Raw genomic sequence first — 17,197 nt, 5'->3', positions numbered from 1 at the left:
AAGGAAAAAAGACAAAAACCACCCCCTTGAAAAATGACCAACCCCCTTTCCTCCCCTTTGGATTAATGTGATATCACTTGAGATGTCTACATGATATTTTCATTCCATCCAAATGTGAAATTTACACAGTATAGGAGTTCCTCATATCAAACAAACAAGATTAGTGCAGAGCACACGTGCACCTACATAAGAGGCCATAATGTTATGTGCTTTTCATTGGTTATGCTGTGGAGTATTTTGTTCAGCCCACACACTCGCAGTCGGGGTTGGCAGGTTTGCAGTGCTCCTGCTAAATTGGAGTAGTTTGAAAATGCAGTTGAGGGAGAAAATAGTAAGGTTTCTGCTTCTGGCGGGTGACTTTTAAGCAAACCTTTGGCTGGATTTTTGTTGGATCTGGCAACCCTGTCAGCCGTAGGGAATGCTAAAAATACAGTATCTATAGTTTAAAAAAGGAAAGCAGGTATGATAACCAACATTAGCCACTGAGAGATGTAAAACTGAAAACTGGAACCTATAATCTTTGAGGACTGTATTAATATTTAGACAGCGCAACAGTGCTACCCACTGCACCACTGTGCCACCCATTCTTAATATTCAAATAAATAAAATGTAAAAAATAAAATAAAAAAGAAACACTGGCACCCACCCTCCAGCTGTATCCATCACCCCCCCGAACATTTTTGGTGACAATTTATTTTGAGTGGTCCTTAATAAACATATGAGGGTTAGGATTAGGTTTTGGGTTGAGGTTAAGGTTAGGGTTAGGATTAGGGTCAGGGTTAAGGTTAGGTTTTGGGTAAGGTTGGGTAAGGTTAGGTTTCGCATAATGGAAGTAATATATTAACAATACATCTACTTAATGTAAGAAATGAATCAACAGAACATCTACACTATATATATTTCAATGTATTCAGATGCTTCACTACTGCTACTGCTTAAAGTGTTACCAAATTCTTTACAACTCGACTGCTGACTGTAATGATAATGTATCATCACACGTGTGTGTGTGTGTGTGTATGTGTGTGTGTGTGGGTGGGTGTGTGTGTGTGTGGGTGGGTGTGCAGGGGCATGGTAGTCATTTTAAAAGTGAGGGGGACACAGTTGTCAGTAAGTTTACATTAGCCAACTGACAATTTTATTTGCAATATGATTTTTATACCAAAACACAGGCAGATCTTCCTTTTTTGTCACGCCAACCAAATCTGCTAGCCAATTTGATCCAATCTCAAATCTCAAACTTCCACTGACTTTGTGTAATGTGTTTGTTTCCACCTACACTGCATAATTATGATTGGCTGGGTTGCCGTTCAGTTAGTCCAAAGTATTCATCTTAATAGTGTATTTTTTCCTCAGTGATTTGTGATTGCCAGTCATGATTTCAATTCAGGAAATTTGCTGTGTGAAAACACGGGAGATGGAATCACCTGACCATGAAAGTGCAGGTGTCGCCCCCCCACAAACCCCCACATCAGCTATATCCTTGTATGTGTGTTTGTACCTGTGTGTTGTGCTGCTGTACTTCCTCTAAATGCTCCAGTAAGGCATTTTTTGTCTCTGCATCCTCCAGCAAGGCACCAACATCAAAGACATTATCCAGATATGCCTGAATCTGCACCTGCAATCTCTCACTCTCAGTCAGCTTTAAACTCTGAAAACACAAATAAAACAGCTTTCATCTTCACATCTACAGTACTGTGCAAAGGTCAGAGCCCACTCTTCAATTATTTAAGTGCCAGTGCAAATACAAACAGTACAAATTAAACAAAAATGTTCCAAAGCTGATATGTTTTGCTATACAGACATTTTTCCCCCAAATGTCGGCAGATCCTTTGAATTACGACGTTGTTTAAGGAGCCAAAGTATAAATACTTGCTGCATGCAAGCTAACGCTGCTGTGCATTGAACTGATATCACACAACTGGCAACCTCACCAAAATGCCGCACAAAAACTAGCAGGCTTTGTTAAATATGGTAGTTAAGGCTAACAGTAGTAGGCTACAGTCTGAGTAGCTGGTGTTGGTATATAACAGTGCTGAAGTCAAATAGTAGACTTACTTACACACATTTTCATGTCAGTGTGAAGGAGCCTTAGCTTGCTTATAGCATGTCTGTAGCAATATTCATATTTTGACTGCTAAACAACCTCATAATTCAAAAGATCCAAAGACACTCTTGTATGTACACAGAATAAAATGTATCTAGTTGCAAAAGTACAGGACTACTATGTTTACTACATGGCATGTTGGAGGTGAGTTTCAAAACTGGCATTCATTTTTCTAATCCACAAAACCAGCTTAGACCCAGAGTTCCTAATATGAGCTGACTACTTCGGTGGCATGTTGTTTAGAAAACACCAGCAGCTTCTTTGTTTTATTTGTTTATTTATACAACTTTTCTTCTTTTCTTCTAGATTTCTACATTCCATAGCGTTGAGTTGTCTTGTGGAAGGATGGACAGAAACATCTGTGGATTCAAAATATGAAGCACTGTTTATCTGATGGGGACCATTTTGGTGGTCTACTACGTCTTGCACGGAGTCACATTTATTTTTAGTCACATAATTTCTTTACAGCTTTTAATAATTGTATTAAACAGTTTTGAAAATTCTTGTTTTTACAGTCATTGTTTTTTGACTTTCTTGTTCCTTATGCAAGTGGATTTTCTTAGTGAAGTTCTTAATGGCCACTTTGACTGGAAATTAAATAAACGAAGGGCGGTCTCTGACATTTGCACAGTGTCGAATATATATTAAACTCATTTGCTTCTGTTCTTTGTAAGTGTCCTCTGGATGATTTTTAAACACACACCTTTCATTAGGAAAAAGTAGCACAGAATAAAGCTGATATTTTGGCTTGTGAGTATAAGGATAGAGTTGAGTTAAGAATATGGAAATATCCCACAAAGACTTGAGCATGTGTGTGTGTATGTCAGTGTGTGTGAACTGCCTTACCTCCAGGTAATCGTCCAGTCCCAGCTGTGTGAACTCATACTGCAGATGAACCCTGAAGTTCATGTTCTCTACTGAATGCACCACTATATTGATGAACTGCATACATGCCACCTAGTGGAGAGACAGAATCAAATACTTCACATTGGTAAATGACATGTTTTGTAGATTTTCTAAGTGAAAATAAGTTATCACACATCCTTTACATAGAACAGACTTCAGCGCATTTTAATGCGCAGTTACTGTTTCTTTGCTGATGTTAACAAATTGGAAAAAAATATATAAATTGTGGCCTGTACAAAAAGGTTATGCCACATTTATTATGTAATGTTTTATTTTTTAGTGTAAATAGAAATTGTGCACTGAAATCTGCCATATTTAAGCATGCTTACTGCAGAGGATTTGTTACCTTACTTTCAGAAAATCAACAAACCATGTCATCTCCAAACTTTTTCAGACGGTATAATCCAGCTCTATCATGTTTGCCTCATTATATGAAGTCCTTCATGAGGTTATAGTCAAAAATTACAGAGATTTTCCTCAAATGTAATCCATCAACCAAGACATGTTTGATATCTTAAGTTTGCTTCTTTAGTTTTGCACTGGAACTACAAGGTTTAACAAGTGTCGTGGTAAATTCTATAAATGCTATATGCTCAGAATGGTCATTCTATCTCTAACGGCATGATCCTCTTAGGCCATCTTAGAATGTTCTGTCCTTTTCTGTGCCTCTCTATCAGGGGTACATAACCTTGATACTTAGGGGGGAGGATTGTTTGTCCCAGTTGAGGGAGATAACACTTTGTACAATTGTTGCTCTTACTCTCTGTGGGAGAAGGAACCGAATTGGTGTTCTGTGAACATCTCTGTGTGAAAACGTCTTAAAATAAATCTAACCTTCTCCTCAAAAGCGGACGACTCTGTCTTGTTAATTCTCAATAACTTCTATAATGACTCCACAAGTCAACTCAAGTAATGATAGTCAATAAGTAATGGTAGCTTATACCTCACCAATTACATTCTAACAAAACTGCATGTCTAATTCATCCCACACTCACCTTGAACCACGTAAAATGATTACACATATATATGCCACACTCGAAGCATGCTGCACAGCAAAAACAGTAGATGCAGCCATATTGACGCATGATTTTTACTCTGTACTGATGTTAATTGGTGCTTCTATTCCTGGTTAAAGAAACTAAAGAAGCAAACTTTAGACACTATACATGTCTTGGCTGATAAACTACTTGCAGAAGAATATTTAAATGCAGAGTGCAGGGGGACTCCAGTAGCATAATTGGGAAACACTGGCTTAGTGTTTCTTACCATGAAGTCGATATTACTGTCTTCATTACGAAAATAGTCCATCAGCTTGTCAAAGCGGCACTTTTCACCACATACCTAGAAGAAAGGGATTTCACCTTATATTACAAACGACATTTAGCTCAAACGAAACTGTGTTGTTATTCAAGTCACTTCACTTTGATAAGTTGTTATGAAGAGACTGAACTAGAAAAACTAGCATGTACTTTACTGCCTACTTTATTGGAAACACCTACCTTGTTCTTTGACTACTTACCTTGTTCTTTTCTACTTACTTTCTCCACCTACCTTTTAGCTTCACTGTAGAGGTGCATAATTACAAACTGTAGACCATCTTAATGCACAATTTATCCCCCACCCTCTACTGGGGGATATATGACCACAGGGCCACTGTCAGACAGATATTTGGGTGGTGGACCATTCCCAACATTGCAGTGCTACTTGCAGCATCATCTGCACTATCATAGATAGACACAGGGGGGCAGCACAACCCATATGAATAAGATATTTCAGAACATGTACTCCAGTTCCACATAGCTCAGGATACATAACTTGCTGTTATGGGAACCACACAGGGTCATAAGTCACAACCAGACGCCCTTAGCTACATTAATAACATTCTGTATACCTTGACAATTGACAAACAATATGGTTAGGTAGGTAGTCAGCTAGGTTCTGTCCTGAGGAGTCTGGTAGAATTCTTTCTTCTCTTTTCTTAATTTTCATGAAAAGTTGACCAAGAACTCAAAACTGGCTGGACAGCTGGAGTTTCTGGTTGCGTGATAGAGAGAAAAAACAGGCATTGTAAGTGCCAGCAGGCAAGGGCAAACTTTAAACTCACTCTGATAAACAATTATTAGTGTGTCTGGTATTTTGTCATGCCAGTGACAGATCAGAGACTAAGATGTCCCTGTTCAGACTCGTAAATAATGTAAAAGTCAGTCTGCCACTCTGTGCCTAAACAATACCTATGTTCTGTCACCACCATGTGACACCAGAAACCCAGCACACACCCTCACACACACACATGGACAGCTACTGGGTCAGTACAATCCAGTGAAAAAGTTGATTAGCATCAATTGAGTGCATGTGTGAGTGTGTGTGCGCATGTGCGACGACATGCCAGCATGCATGTGTGTGTGTGTGTGATAACATCTCTGGGCATGCAGTATGCGGTGAATTAGAGCTCAGTATCTAAATATTTGATTACATTGTGTTCATTGTTGAGCTGATGGTCATGAGGATCACATTACCAGCCTTTAAAAACAGCTTTGACAGCCAGCAGCGCCGCTCACTGTATCCCACACTTACACTCACACAAGGACTGCTACTAAACCTTTTAACACATCTAGGGCTCTAAATCAGTAACACCAACAATGACTGAAAGGCTGAGGAATCTGACCTGCTTGGTACATGTTACACGTTACTGCACAGGTTCCCAACCATGGTCCTGGAGTCCCCCATGCACTGCACATTGTAGTGTTAGTGGTTCCCAACACACCAACTTCAAGTCATGAAGCAATATATACATATTGTTATTGTTACTGTAAATGATGATGATGGTAAAGAGGTAAATCTGAAAAATTAGTTTTTCATGCGTGTACCATTCTGGATGGAATCCTATGTGTGTCTTCTGAATTTATATATATATATATATATATATATATATATATATATATATATATATATATATATATATATATAAATTCAGAAGACACACATAGGATTCCATTTTGGATTGTTAAAAAAGACATCACGACTGGTTCCTCTTACCACCACTATAAAGAAATCTTAGTTGGTAGGTTTCTCTATAATTAACTATTTCACATCAAACCACTCTGAATCACTTTGTTTAGATCTCACATAATGTATTATGCAGAATTTGTTAAAAAATATGTGGAATTCCCTTTACCAAGTACATTTTGTAAACCATCCAGTGTGAGAAAAGAATGTACAGATTCCAGTTTTGCTGAACTACGGAGAGGCATTCTCCTCTCTAAATTTAAAATGTGATTCTTTACCACTGAGTGCCCACATACACTGACACTGTAATTGAAGCATTTTTCTAGAAAATAGGCCTACTTCATTTTCTAAGTACACACTGAAGCACTATGAAGGACTTTATATTTTGGACTTCAGTTTAACTGAACTCAGTGGCTCATAAACGTGATATATAGTCTATATCTAAACTTGACACATTCTCATAAAAGATGGCTTCCCTGCCTAACCTTTGTCTGTGAAGCACGTTGTGCCTTTGATTTGAAAAGTTGACAGAGTTTGATACAGTGTAAATGATTCATTCATTTGGGGATCAGATGGCTCAAGGTCAGCTTCCAGTGTTATTGTCTCATTTGAATGATGGGGAAGCGTGGCAGAAGTTTCTAGGTCATACACCAGTGCTGGGCTTAAACAAATAGTGAAAGGTATCAAATTACAGCACAGTCGTCTTAGTGAGTAACAAGTCTCGTGAGCTGGGAGAGGGAAGTAAATACCTCCAGAAGCCAGTAAGCCAAATGTCATTTTACAATTGTGGTGTTGGCTCCACCACAGAAAGTATTGGATGCAATGGAATGAGGAAATTGTGGTAACTAAAATGAGTTTGTACCTTCTTTTAGGTGAAGGAGAATGCTTTACTTCCTTTGCTTCTTTTACTAAGTGGCTCCACCTACCTCCACTATATAGGTACACAATTACTGTAGCCCATCTGTTGTGTATTAATGGTTAGCTGCTTTCTACTCCATTCATCACTGGTCAGTTTCTGACTGACCTGATACTATTTATTTGATGGATTAGTAGACCAATCCCTATCACTTCTGATGCCTCAGAATGAACAATGCAGTGTTTGCTATATAAACTCAATCCACTGTGCTGTTTTGGCCAGAAAGATGCCATTTGCGTTGATACATCATTTTCATTTGAAGCATAGTGCTGGCTTTAGGTTAGCTAGTCTTGGATCATCAAGCTGAAGTGTTCCCGAGTTGCTCAAGTGGACAAGCTGATGGTCAGCACAGCTGGGCTCTTAATCCCAAAATCATCAAAGAAACTAAGATTAGGGAAAGCATCAATTTCTGCCTTTTAATCCACTCTTCACCTTTACTAATGTGGTTTTCTCAATGTTGCCATTGCATTTATTTTGATTCCTGAAGAACGTGATCTAACAGGGATGAAATTTTATTATTTGTCACATCACAAACTAAAAAGTCCTCAATGTAACTGATCTGAATTCCACTTTGATTGTTTGCACATGCTCATACAGAAACTACCACAGCGCATCCAATAGTGAAGGCAGCATTGTGCTCTTTACATAGTGATAGACAACAAAGACAAAATTCTGCATTCTGATACATTTTTCCGTGACCAACATGCAGGCATCCTAATTACTCTGGCAGCAGACTGTGATAAGTTAAAAATGCCAAAGTCTCTGAATATGTTGCTGATGATGTTATTACAGAATATAGAGCTTAAGGCCCTCTCCGAAATCCTAGCCTTTTGGCCTAGCTTTACTTGTCATAGTCCAAAAATATATACATCATGAGGGCAAAAGTAGACCATCAAAACCTTGACATTGCCTTTGTGTTTGTGTTGGAGAAAGACATTATGGCATTACTTGAGCTAAAATTACTTCAGTCTCCCCTTACCTCTGTGCATGTGTGTGGTTGGGGGATGGTATGAGTTTGAAAGTGTATAGTAGTGTCCTATATACATGGTCAGCTGCCCCTTTACTGTGTTCGAATGGCGTCTTAGTTTTCAGGAAGGGTTAAAAAGAGAGAGAGGAATTTGAGGGCCACACCCCATCCACTGTTTTATCTGTCTGATGGACAACTGGTTAGACAGCAGCTGCTCTTGGTTTTAAGTGTGAGTGTGCGTGTGTGTGTGTGTGCGTGCATGTGTAATTTCAGGTGGGCCGGAAACATTTTGAGGTGGTTACTGTGGGTTAACATAGATGTTACACAGTCCACACATATAAACAGACAAAAATAATGCTCTGTCATACTGTAAACACTGTAAACACTGCAGTCAAGTCTATATTTTTAGTCATTTACAAATTACCTCAAGTGGTACAATCTTAAGTCGCTAATTGTGTGCTGGTCAGCTGATGAGTAGAGCAGGTAAAGATTAGCTGGTTCGAATGTGCTATGATGATATGAATCTGGGGCTGGTTGACACAACAGGCAGTGTTCTACAGAGCGTAGTACATTTTGTATTTTGTACACCAATGTAGCAAATTTTATGTGTGAGTCATATAAAGAGCAACAGCAGTGGCAAAGAGCAGAAAAACCAATGTGGAGCTGAGAAGGCAAGAATGCATCTGAGGAAGATGCAGTAAAATACCCCCCTCCCTACCATCCATGCCAAGATGTTAGAAAAAGCTGTTAGCTAACCTATTGTAAATGCAATGGGTGACTAGCCTTTCTCTGCTAACTTAACAAGGATAAAGTAGATAAGATATTTCTTACCTTTTTGAAGTTGTTGAAAGCTGAGATAATGATTTCGTGACCTCCTCGGACTAAACACACAGCAGCCAACAGCTCCAGGACCAAGGCTTTAGTTCTAAATACAGAGTTGTATACAGAGTTGCCATTTCATCAGAAACACCTACCATATACCCAAACTGAACCCCTTATATCCACACTCATCATCCATTTTATCAGTTCCACTTACCATATAGAACTTTGTAGTTCTGCAATTACAGACTAGTCTATCTGTTGCTCTGCATACTTTATTAGGACCACCACAGAGCAGGTATTATGTAGGTGGTGGATCATTGTCAGCAATGCAGTGACACTGATGTAGTGATGGTGTGTTAGTATGTACTGCGCTGGTAAGAGTGGATCAGACACAGCAGTGTCACTGCTGGACTTAGTATAGTCCACCAATCAAAAATATCCAGCCAACAGCGTCCTGTGGACGGTGTCCTGTGGCCACTAATGAAGGACTAGAGGATGACCAACACAACTGTGCAGCAACAGTTGAGCTATCGTCTCTGACATTACATCTACAAGGTAGACCAACAACTTAGGAGTGTCTACTAGAGTGGACACAGTGTTTAGAAACTCCAGCGCCACTGATTTGTCTGATCCACTCATATCAGCGCAACATACATTAACACACCACTGTCAGTCTCACTGCAGTGCTGAGAATGATCCACCACCCAAATAGTACCTGCTCTGTGGTTGTCCTGGGGGGTCCCTGACCATTTAAGAACAGGGTGAAAAGGGGGTAACCAAGACATGTAGAGCAACAGATGGACTGCAGTCTCTAAATGTAAAACTACAAAGAGCACATTACACAGAACATATAGTGAAAAACTGAAGCTCTAGCCCAAATGTGTCAAACATTCCCTGTCGAAAACGACCAACACACACACACACACACACACACACACACACACACACACACACACAATTCTCACCTGCCACTGTTGTTGTTCAGGCTTAGGGTAATCTCATTCACACAGTGTGGATGGCTCATCACTTGATTAAACCCTGACTGAGAGAGAGAAAAAAGATGAGACAAGACATAATTATTTACAGATTTAATATGTACAGTGCCTTGCAGAATGATTGGCAGTTGGTAGAAATGAGAAAAATGCTATTGTTGTTGTGGTCTTGCACAGGAAACAGGAAAGAAAAAATATTCAAAGGAAACAACTCATTATGGGTTTGATTCCTGGTCAGAGATTAAAGATTAAAGGGCCCATTTCAAGTAAAAAGCAACATTTCCTTGCTTCTTTTAAGTAGATTTTGAATAGTTTCGTGTGATATTTACACTGTTAAAGTTTCAAAACTGTTCCCTACCAAGTCCATACAGTCCATATATAGTAGCTTAGTTGCAAAAACAGCCCACTTTGAATTCACTGTTTTTATGATGACATGAAAAACCAAATCAATCTTGCCTACAGCAGTTTAGCTCGGCCCACTTGTGCTGAAGTTATAAGGTGTGTTTCAGCCTGGACTGCTTTTTAAATCTAACAGCCAATCAGAACAGAAGTCATTTACACATACCCATCTTAAAAGCACAATAACAAAATAGCCTGTTTAGTTGTAAGGGATAAAGAGAGGTTAGACAATGTTCATGTAAAAAGGAAGTATGACTGGTTTTGGTATATAAACCAATTCAAACATCATAAGTAGACCTGAGGGGTAAAAGTACAAGAAAAACATTTATTTTGGCCTGTTAAGAGATCCAAGACTAGGCTTAATCCCTGTCTATGAAAAATACCCTATTAAATATAAACATCATTCTAACGTAGAAGACGATCATGTCAGACTTCCTTTAGACTGAGGTGTGCTTAAAATAGAAGCATGATTGGCAATGGGTTATTCTACAGAAACGTCCATTTTTGTGTCCCTAGCATTTACATATGTATTACACTTAAACAACATGATAGGGTTACAATTTATTTATATTTTTAAATAAAACAATATGTTATTTTAACAATTACACCTTCTTGAGCCATCAATTTAGCAACATTGGTTTTTAAATCAATTATATAGAAATCGAGGCACCACAGAAGCGCTTGTCCTCACAGTCATGTGTAAAGGGTGAGTGCCAAATTTTAAGGTAAAAACCATGTTTTTCTGCTATTTTAACTGCAACAGTCTGTACATGACTATGAAATATTTTATTTAAATGACAAAACAAATGCCAGATAAATATTATAAAATATGTAATGAAAGTTGTGGTCCCCAGGAGTGGTGTCACTGGTGTTACTGCGTAACAAAAGATCTCTTATTTTGAAATGAAAATCACACTGATGACATCACTTGACTTCCTTTTACCTATTTTCTGAGGATCTATGGAGAAAAGCGCATGGTAAGTCTCACTGTGTCTTTTCAGTTATCAGAAATTTTCTTATTTAGCTCATGATTTCATATGAAGCTTTTAGCTAAAGTCACTGGTGTGACCTACTTTATTCTTAGGTAACTGTGAAAAAATAGAATACAAATGAATTAAAATATATATTTTAGTGGATATTCCATGATTGACAATATGTGGTTTGATGCTCTGTAGCAGCCATTTTGTAAAATGCATTTTTCATTAAAAATGTCACTTTTCATTAAAAATGTCACTCACAAATGTTACTGTCACTTTATTTATATGTGTAACATCAATGACGATCAGTAACACCAGTGACTCCTATGGATAAATAAAAAAGTGGACGTTTCTGTAGAATGACCCCAATATATACCATTTACACTAGAATTTCTAGGAGTGTCAGTAAATGTGATTTGTGAGTATTTAAGTAAAAAATAAAAATTTGCTCATATTTATTAAGGGTGCCAGTATTTCTGGAGGGCACCATCCTTCACATAACTGATCAGAAGAGAACAGAATAACATGAGAGTTGCTGTGAGGTTGTGAGTGTTTTAAAGTGCATATGTTTTGTACCTGGTAGTTCATGATGGCCCGCAGACACATGATGCAGAGATGTAGATGATCCTTCTGGCTGAGCAGACGCGAGTTCCTCTGAGTCTTCCTGTTGTGGAAAGAGTTCAGCCTGCAAACGTCACACATGTAGAGAGAAAGGAATGCACACAAACACACCATTTATTCCATCATCAGCGCTGATCATACAGTGTGTGATCAGTGTGGGCTTCAGATGGAAATGAGAAAATGGAGAAAAGGAGAAAAGAGGAATATGTAGGAGTTGTGGGTCATCAGACTAAAGCACTATTCAAGCTGGATTTTTTTTCACAGGGGTGGTTTTGTGATGTAATTTGTGAAGGATCTGGCCAGCTTGGCAATCACTTACGTTATAGAACCTCCCCCTATAGGTATAACTAAACCAGCAAGATATGGGCTTAAGGCTTTATTTCACAACTCCAGTCCTGCAGACCACTTGCACTGGACAGTTTTGTGTTTTTCATGCTCTAACATACCCCATGTAGTGCCCTTTTTATCATCAGCAAATTATTTGACTCAGGTGCAATGAAAACACAAAGCCATGTACTACAAGTGGACTAAAGAACGTTGGAAACGTATACACCACAAAACATTCAGGTTTTGCAAACTCAGAACCAGCAGAAAAACATTTGCAGAGTTACGGCCTTTGTCCCACCAAATCCAACACTATATTTTTCATTTATGATGAAAGACATTCCAGAATCATCTGCGTTCTCATGAAAAGACCAATAACTTTACATCATACATCCTTGTAAAATGGAGTAGTTCCAGTGAAGATTACCTTACAATTGTTTTAATTTTGAAAAGCAAGAAGAGAAAGTGTTATGAGGTGAATCTACATACATTGTGTTGTTATAGACTATTTAGCAAGTATATTGGTCAGGCCTATACTAGACACTGACAGTTATAAAAGGTAAAATATTTTATGATCACATCATAATATTTACAAGGAACTTTCTCTGATTCTGAGTTGAGTTCTGACTCTTTAGTAGAAAGTAGTTGTTAAGTCTTGTTATTAGCTGTAAGCTTTACATTTTACAAAAATAAACCACTACCTAAAAAACCAATTACTACCACACTAACCACTACTACATGCATGCTAGCTAGCTAGCTGGTGTAATAGCCAATCTAGCTGAAGTTTAGCTGAAGCTAAGGTTTAAAAGAGTGTTAGAACTTACTAAAAACTCAGCTAAAATGTAATGTGGAAACGAAAGGTTTTATTCATTTACCGCATTAAGGCTGGCAGTCCTAACTTAATCAGTTTTGTTTGTGTGTTTTGCTCTGGTGTGTGGTGCCTGATGTCAGTGTGACTCTGTGAATAAACTAATCATTTAGTCTCACAACCCTGAAGACTCATCCTGTAGTCCTGCTGAGTTTGTGATAGGACCAGCATGATAGAAAACACACGCACACACACATACACACAGGAGCATCCCTGTACAGCACTAGAACATGCTACGAGGGACTGACCGTAAAGTGAAGGAGCGGTTGGTGCGTGAAGAATTGTGGGTAGGGGAGTTTGTGGCTATGGAGGTCAAATCTTCCATTGATTTGTCTTCAAAGCTGCTATTATCAGTGCTGTCCAGATCATACCTGCAAACACATGGAAATACAAAAGAAAATAGACAATGTACACTCAACAGCCACTTTATTAGAAACCCCTACCCTGTATCTTCACCTTGCTGGTGTACAGTAAGAGACCGTAGTTCATTTGTTGATGCACAAGTGCTGTCCTCAAGACCTTCATCAATGACCAGTTTCTGACTGACCACTGTTCATAGCTACTCTCAGCTGGATATTTTTGGGTGTTGGACCATGTGTAACCTTGCACCTGCACCATACACACACGCTTCCTACTGCTGTATTCTTTTGATCTACTTCAGCAGAAACAGCAGTTGCCATTCACTAAAATGGGAGGGTTGGCAAATTTCAAGTTTGTATTCTGTGTTTCATAACAGTTTTATTTACAGTAGATGAAGACACTATTCCTACAACGAGTTCAGCACAAAATGTTTAAAAACACTGGGAAACTTAGTAAATTTTTCCATTTTTATGATATTTCATCAGGTGAGCAAAGACTCCATGTCATCATGTTGGACCCATGGGGCAGTCATGGGCTGGAGGTTTGGGAACCAGCCTTATGACCAGAAGGTTGCGCTGTGATCCCCTGAGCCGACAGTACGTGAGTGAAATGTCCTTGAGCAACGCATCTAACGCCCAACTGCTCCCCGGGCACTGTGGATAGGGCTGCCCACCGCTCCGGGCAAATGTGCTCACTTCCCCTAGTTTGTGTGCATTCACTAGTGTGTATGTGGTGTTTCACTGCACTTCACTAGTGTGTATGTGGTGTTTCACTGCACTTCACTAGTGTGTATGTGGTGTTTCACTGCACTAGTGTGTATGTGGTGTTTCACTGCTGTGGTGTTAACATGGGTTAAAATGCGAAGATGAATTTTCCCCATTGTGGGACTAATAAGGGTCACTTTGGTTTCATCAGCTGTAATGCACATTTTCAGTCACAGTAGCCTTCCCTCCAGTCTCTGCAGACAGTTGGAGGAGTGGTGGAGTAAGCTAATGCTTATCCAGATATTTTATAACTTAAATGTGAAACTTTGAATGCAGCCTTTAAGTTCAGTACCACCTCATATAGTTCTGCTATTAAAACAGTCAAAAATGTAGGTATCACTGTACTGATTGTTCAGTTGATACATACGGGACAGCGCGCTGGGCAAAAGACAGGTAATCAACCAGAACGTCCAATCCCTTATTCTCTTCATTCAGAAACTCTTGAGCCCAGCTAGAGAGAGAGAGAGAGAGAGAGAGAGAGAGAGAGAGAGAGAGAGTCAGGTAGACAAGAGACAGTCTTTTGACAACATAATTTCCACTGTAATTATCAGCTGGTGATGACATTTCAGACATTTCTGAAAAAGATCCTTATCAACTCTCTGGTGCAACAAGACTGACATTTTACTGGAAACACCCAAAACATCAACGACCGCATTTAACCCACATGCACTGTCACTCCCCGTCTGCCAATGCCTAATCACTCTTGCAGGAAACACAGAAACAAATAGGCAGAACTGATTAAGGTGTCGAGCTTTTGATTTCTTGTTTTTAGAGGGTAATTAAACCTTATTTAGATTCCTGTGTTGATTTGTGGTAGGAGTGGCTGCTGTACTGGTTTTCCTCCATATATAAGCTACAGAGTGCAAAGTCTTACAGTAGCCCCTCTTTGTTGACTAATGAGTTGGTTCCGTCCATGTATCTGTCAGGAATCCCCCACTGTTGCTCTTCCCTCTACCGTTTCTACTCCTGTCTTTGTTTCACCCACCATCTCACTAGTTTGCTCCTTAGTCCCGCCTTTCCAATCAGTGGTCCACAGCTGTGTCTGGTTAATCTGTGTGTATATGTGGCCCTCTTTCAGTTTTTCACTGTTCCTGGATCAATCCTTGCATGTTCATGTGGTTTGCTGTGCTCTAATCATGTGCTTATTCTGTTATCTTAACTTTGCTGTTTCTTTGTTGGCTGTTCATGTGGTTATTCATTCTGTTCCTTTTGTTTTTATGTGCAATTTATTTGGTTTATTACAAATGTTTTGTTTGAATTTTATCCTTATCAAGCCCTCATCGATCTTTTGCTGTGTTAAAACCACTAAAAGTCTCAAGGATGTAATTTTTTAGTGACGGGTGCTGAGGTCCAGACAACTTCTTTTATTGCTCATCACTAACCCAGCTGTTCATCTATAATGACGTGACATCTGTGTTTGAACCACACCTTGAAGCAGAACTTCAAAACATCTGTGCTTCGAAAACTTGACACAGCATTTAAACGTTAGTATCAAGTGTCCCATCACTGCTATTTTTGGGGTCTCGGCCAATTCTTTTAGTGTTAGCCAATTCTAGTGCCAAACTTCTTTTAGTGTTAAAGCCAATGCCAGTCTCAAAAGGTGCACTCAGCCCTGCAGTTCTCCTCAAAGTCCACACACTTTTTTAAATGAGCCACTTTGCATATCTACAGTGGCTCAATTCAGATTACAAGCATTAAGCAGCTCCATGGCAAGTTAAATCAATGAACAAATGGAATTGTACTCACATCTGAATATCTTATTGTCTGCCATGTTGGCCACACTGTAAAACCATCTACTCTGACTGGTCCTCACCTGCACCTTAAGCATTTGTAGATAACAGGCTGCATCGCTGTGGTCCTTGCAGAATGCTGCAGTAAGAAATGAATACCCTCCAGCCTTTGAGTCTTTGTATGCTTTGGTAACTATGGACTGCAGGATTGTGAGTACGCTTTTTGGGACTGGCCTTATCTGTGCACATGCTTGCACGAATATGAATGTGAGAAACTGTGTCCCTAGTAGGGATGAACATTTCTGTCAAATTTGATATTTGATTTTTCACTGCATTATTCAAATAATACAATCGACAAATATGATAAGACCTGCTGTGGAATACACTATGCTATCTATGACTGCACAGATGTAGCTGGCATGCACAAGTAGGCTCTTGGTAGCTGCGCTATTTGCTCTCATTCACTTTCCACCAAATCCAGGCATCCGTGTGATGTGGTAGGTACATGTCCTCACAGTAGTGGCGAAGTTCTGCTTGACTCAATTCTGTTGTTTTTGTGTTGGAATCCTTACTGAACAGGACTGCTAAGGTAGACGCATTGTCATTTTATGGTTTCTTGGCCACTGCTCCAGTTGTTTCGCTCGGTTCAGGTGCAGGGCTCTCGTCCACATTAGCACTGCTGAAGATCTAGCACTTTTGTTTCTACGGTGAGTTTATATCTGTATTAAACCTCAAATACTCATGCTTTGGGTTGAGAAACGATGCAATTTTTTTAACAGACTAGAGCTTTCAGTACTCTCTGGTGGAGTTCAAACAAGTAACACTAAAGAAAGCTAATTTGAATGTAATTGAACACCCCAATTCACTATTAGATTTTCTGAACTTTCATGACCATTTGAATATTCAAAGTTACAAAAGAATATTCTGACTCATAGCAGTTTGAAAACATGAAGCGACAGGCTCCACTCAAACTGAAGGCCCAGTTAGGATTCCAGTTGGCTGTAGTAAGCTTAGTTCCAGTGCTTATGGTCAACTCAGCCCTGACGTTTTACATAACGTCCTTCTGTATGTATGAATGTATATGTGTGTGCTCTTACCCAATGTGGTTGGTCCTTAAGGATATCTCCAGCTCTCTCAAGACTTGTGTGGCCTCTTGGACACGTCGCTTGAACTGATACACAGTTACAGAGGACAGTTAATGCTTTCTTTTCTCTCTCATGCCCCCCATACACTAAAACTGTCACAAATAGCTTAAAAACAATGAATTATGTCTCCTCTTTCTGTCTTTCTCACTCTCTCTTATTCACACACACACCTTCCTGCTGCCCCCCTGCTCTATGAAGCTCTTGAGTTTCTGCAGGTACGCTGACGGGGGATTTTTCACCTGAAAGCGCTCCTGAGGAAAGAACACACACAGCAGGCTGCTCAGCTTGATTAGGCA

At 39.3% G+C, this 17,197-nt stretch overlaps 1 protein-coding gene across 6 annotated transcripts in view; it reads right to left on the bottom strand.

The window, feature by feature from the left end:
* Positions 1-17,197, bottom strand: part of fmnl1b (formin-like 1b) — a 63,012-nt gene that overhangs the window by 21,426 nt on the left and 24,389 nt on the right. For 5 of the 6 annotated variants that reach the window (XM_036591590.1, XM_036591599.1, XM_036591607.1 and 2 more), the window contains 10 exons: positions 17,072-17,152; positions 16,854-16,927; positions 14,394-14,477; positions 13,151-13,273; positions 11,666-11,774; positions 9,687-9,763; positions 8,731-8,824; positions 4,277-4,351; positions 2,951-3,061; positions 1,499-1,648 (listed from right to left, as the gene is read on the bottom strand). In XM_036591590.1, the coding sequence (XP_036447483.1) occupies positions 1,499-1,648; positions 2,951-3,061; positions 4,277-4,351; positions 8,731-8,824; positions 9,687-9,763; positions 11,666-11,774; positions 13,151-13,273; positions 14,394-14,477; positions 16,854-16,927; positions 17,072-17,152 (978 nt within the window). The remainder of the gene's footprint in view (positions 1-1,498; positions 1,649-2,950; positions 3,062-4,276; positions 4,352-8,730; positions 8,825-9,686; positions 9,764-11,665; positions 11,775-13,150; positions 13,274-14,393; positions 14,478-16,853; positions 16,928-17,071; positions 17,153-17,197) is intronic. The other variant, XM_036591623.1, reaches the window with a different exon arrangement.

Source organism: Colossoma macropomum, unplaced genomic scaffold (genome assembly GCF_904425465.1).
Source record: "Colossoma macropomum unplaced genomic scaffold, Colossoma_macropomum, whole genome shotgun sequence".
Lineage (NCBI taxonomy): Eukaryota > Metazoa > Chordata > Actinopteri > Characiformes > Serrasalmidae > Colossoma > Colossoma macropomum.
The sequence above is the reverse complement of the archived record's forward strand: the minus strand, read 5'-3'. Positions and strand labels throughout refer to the sequence as shown.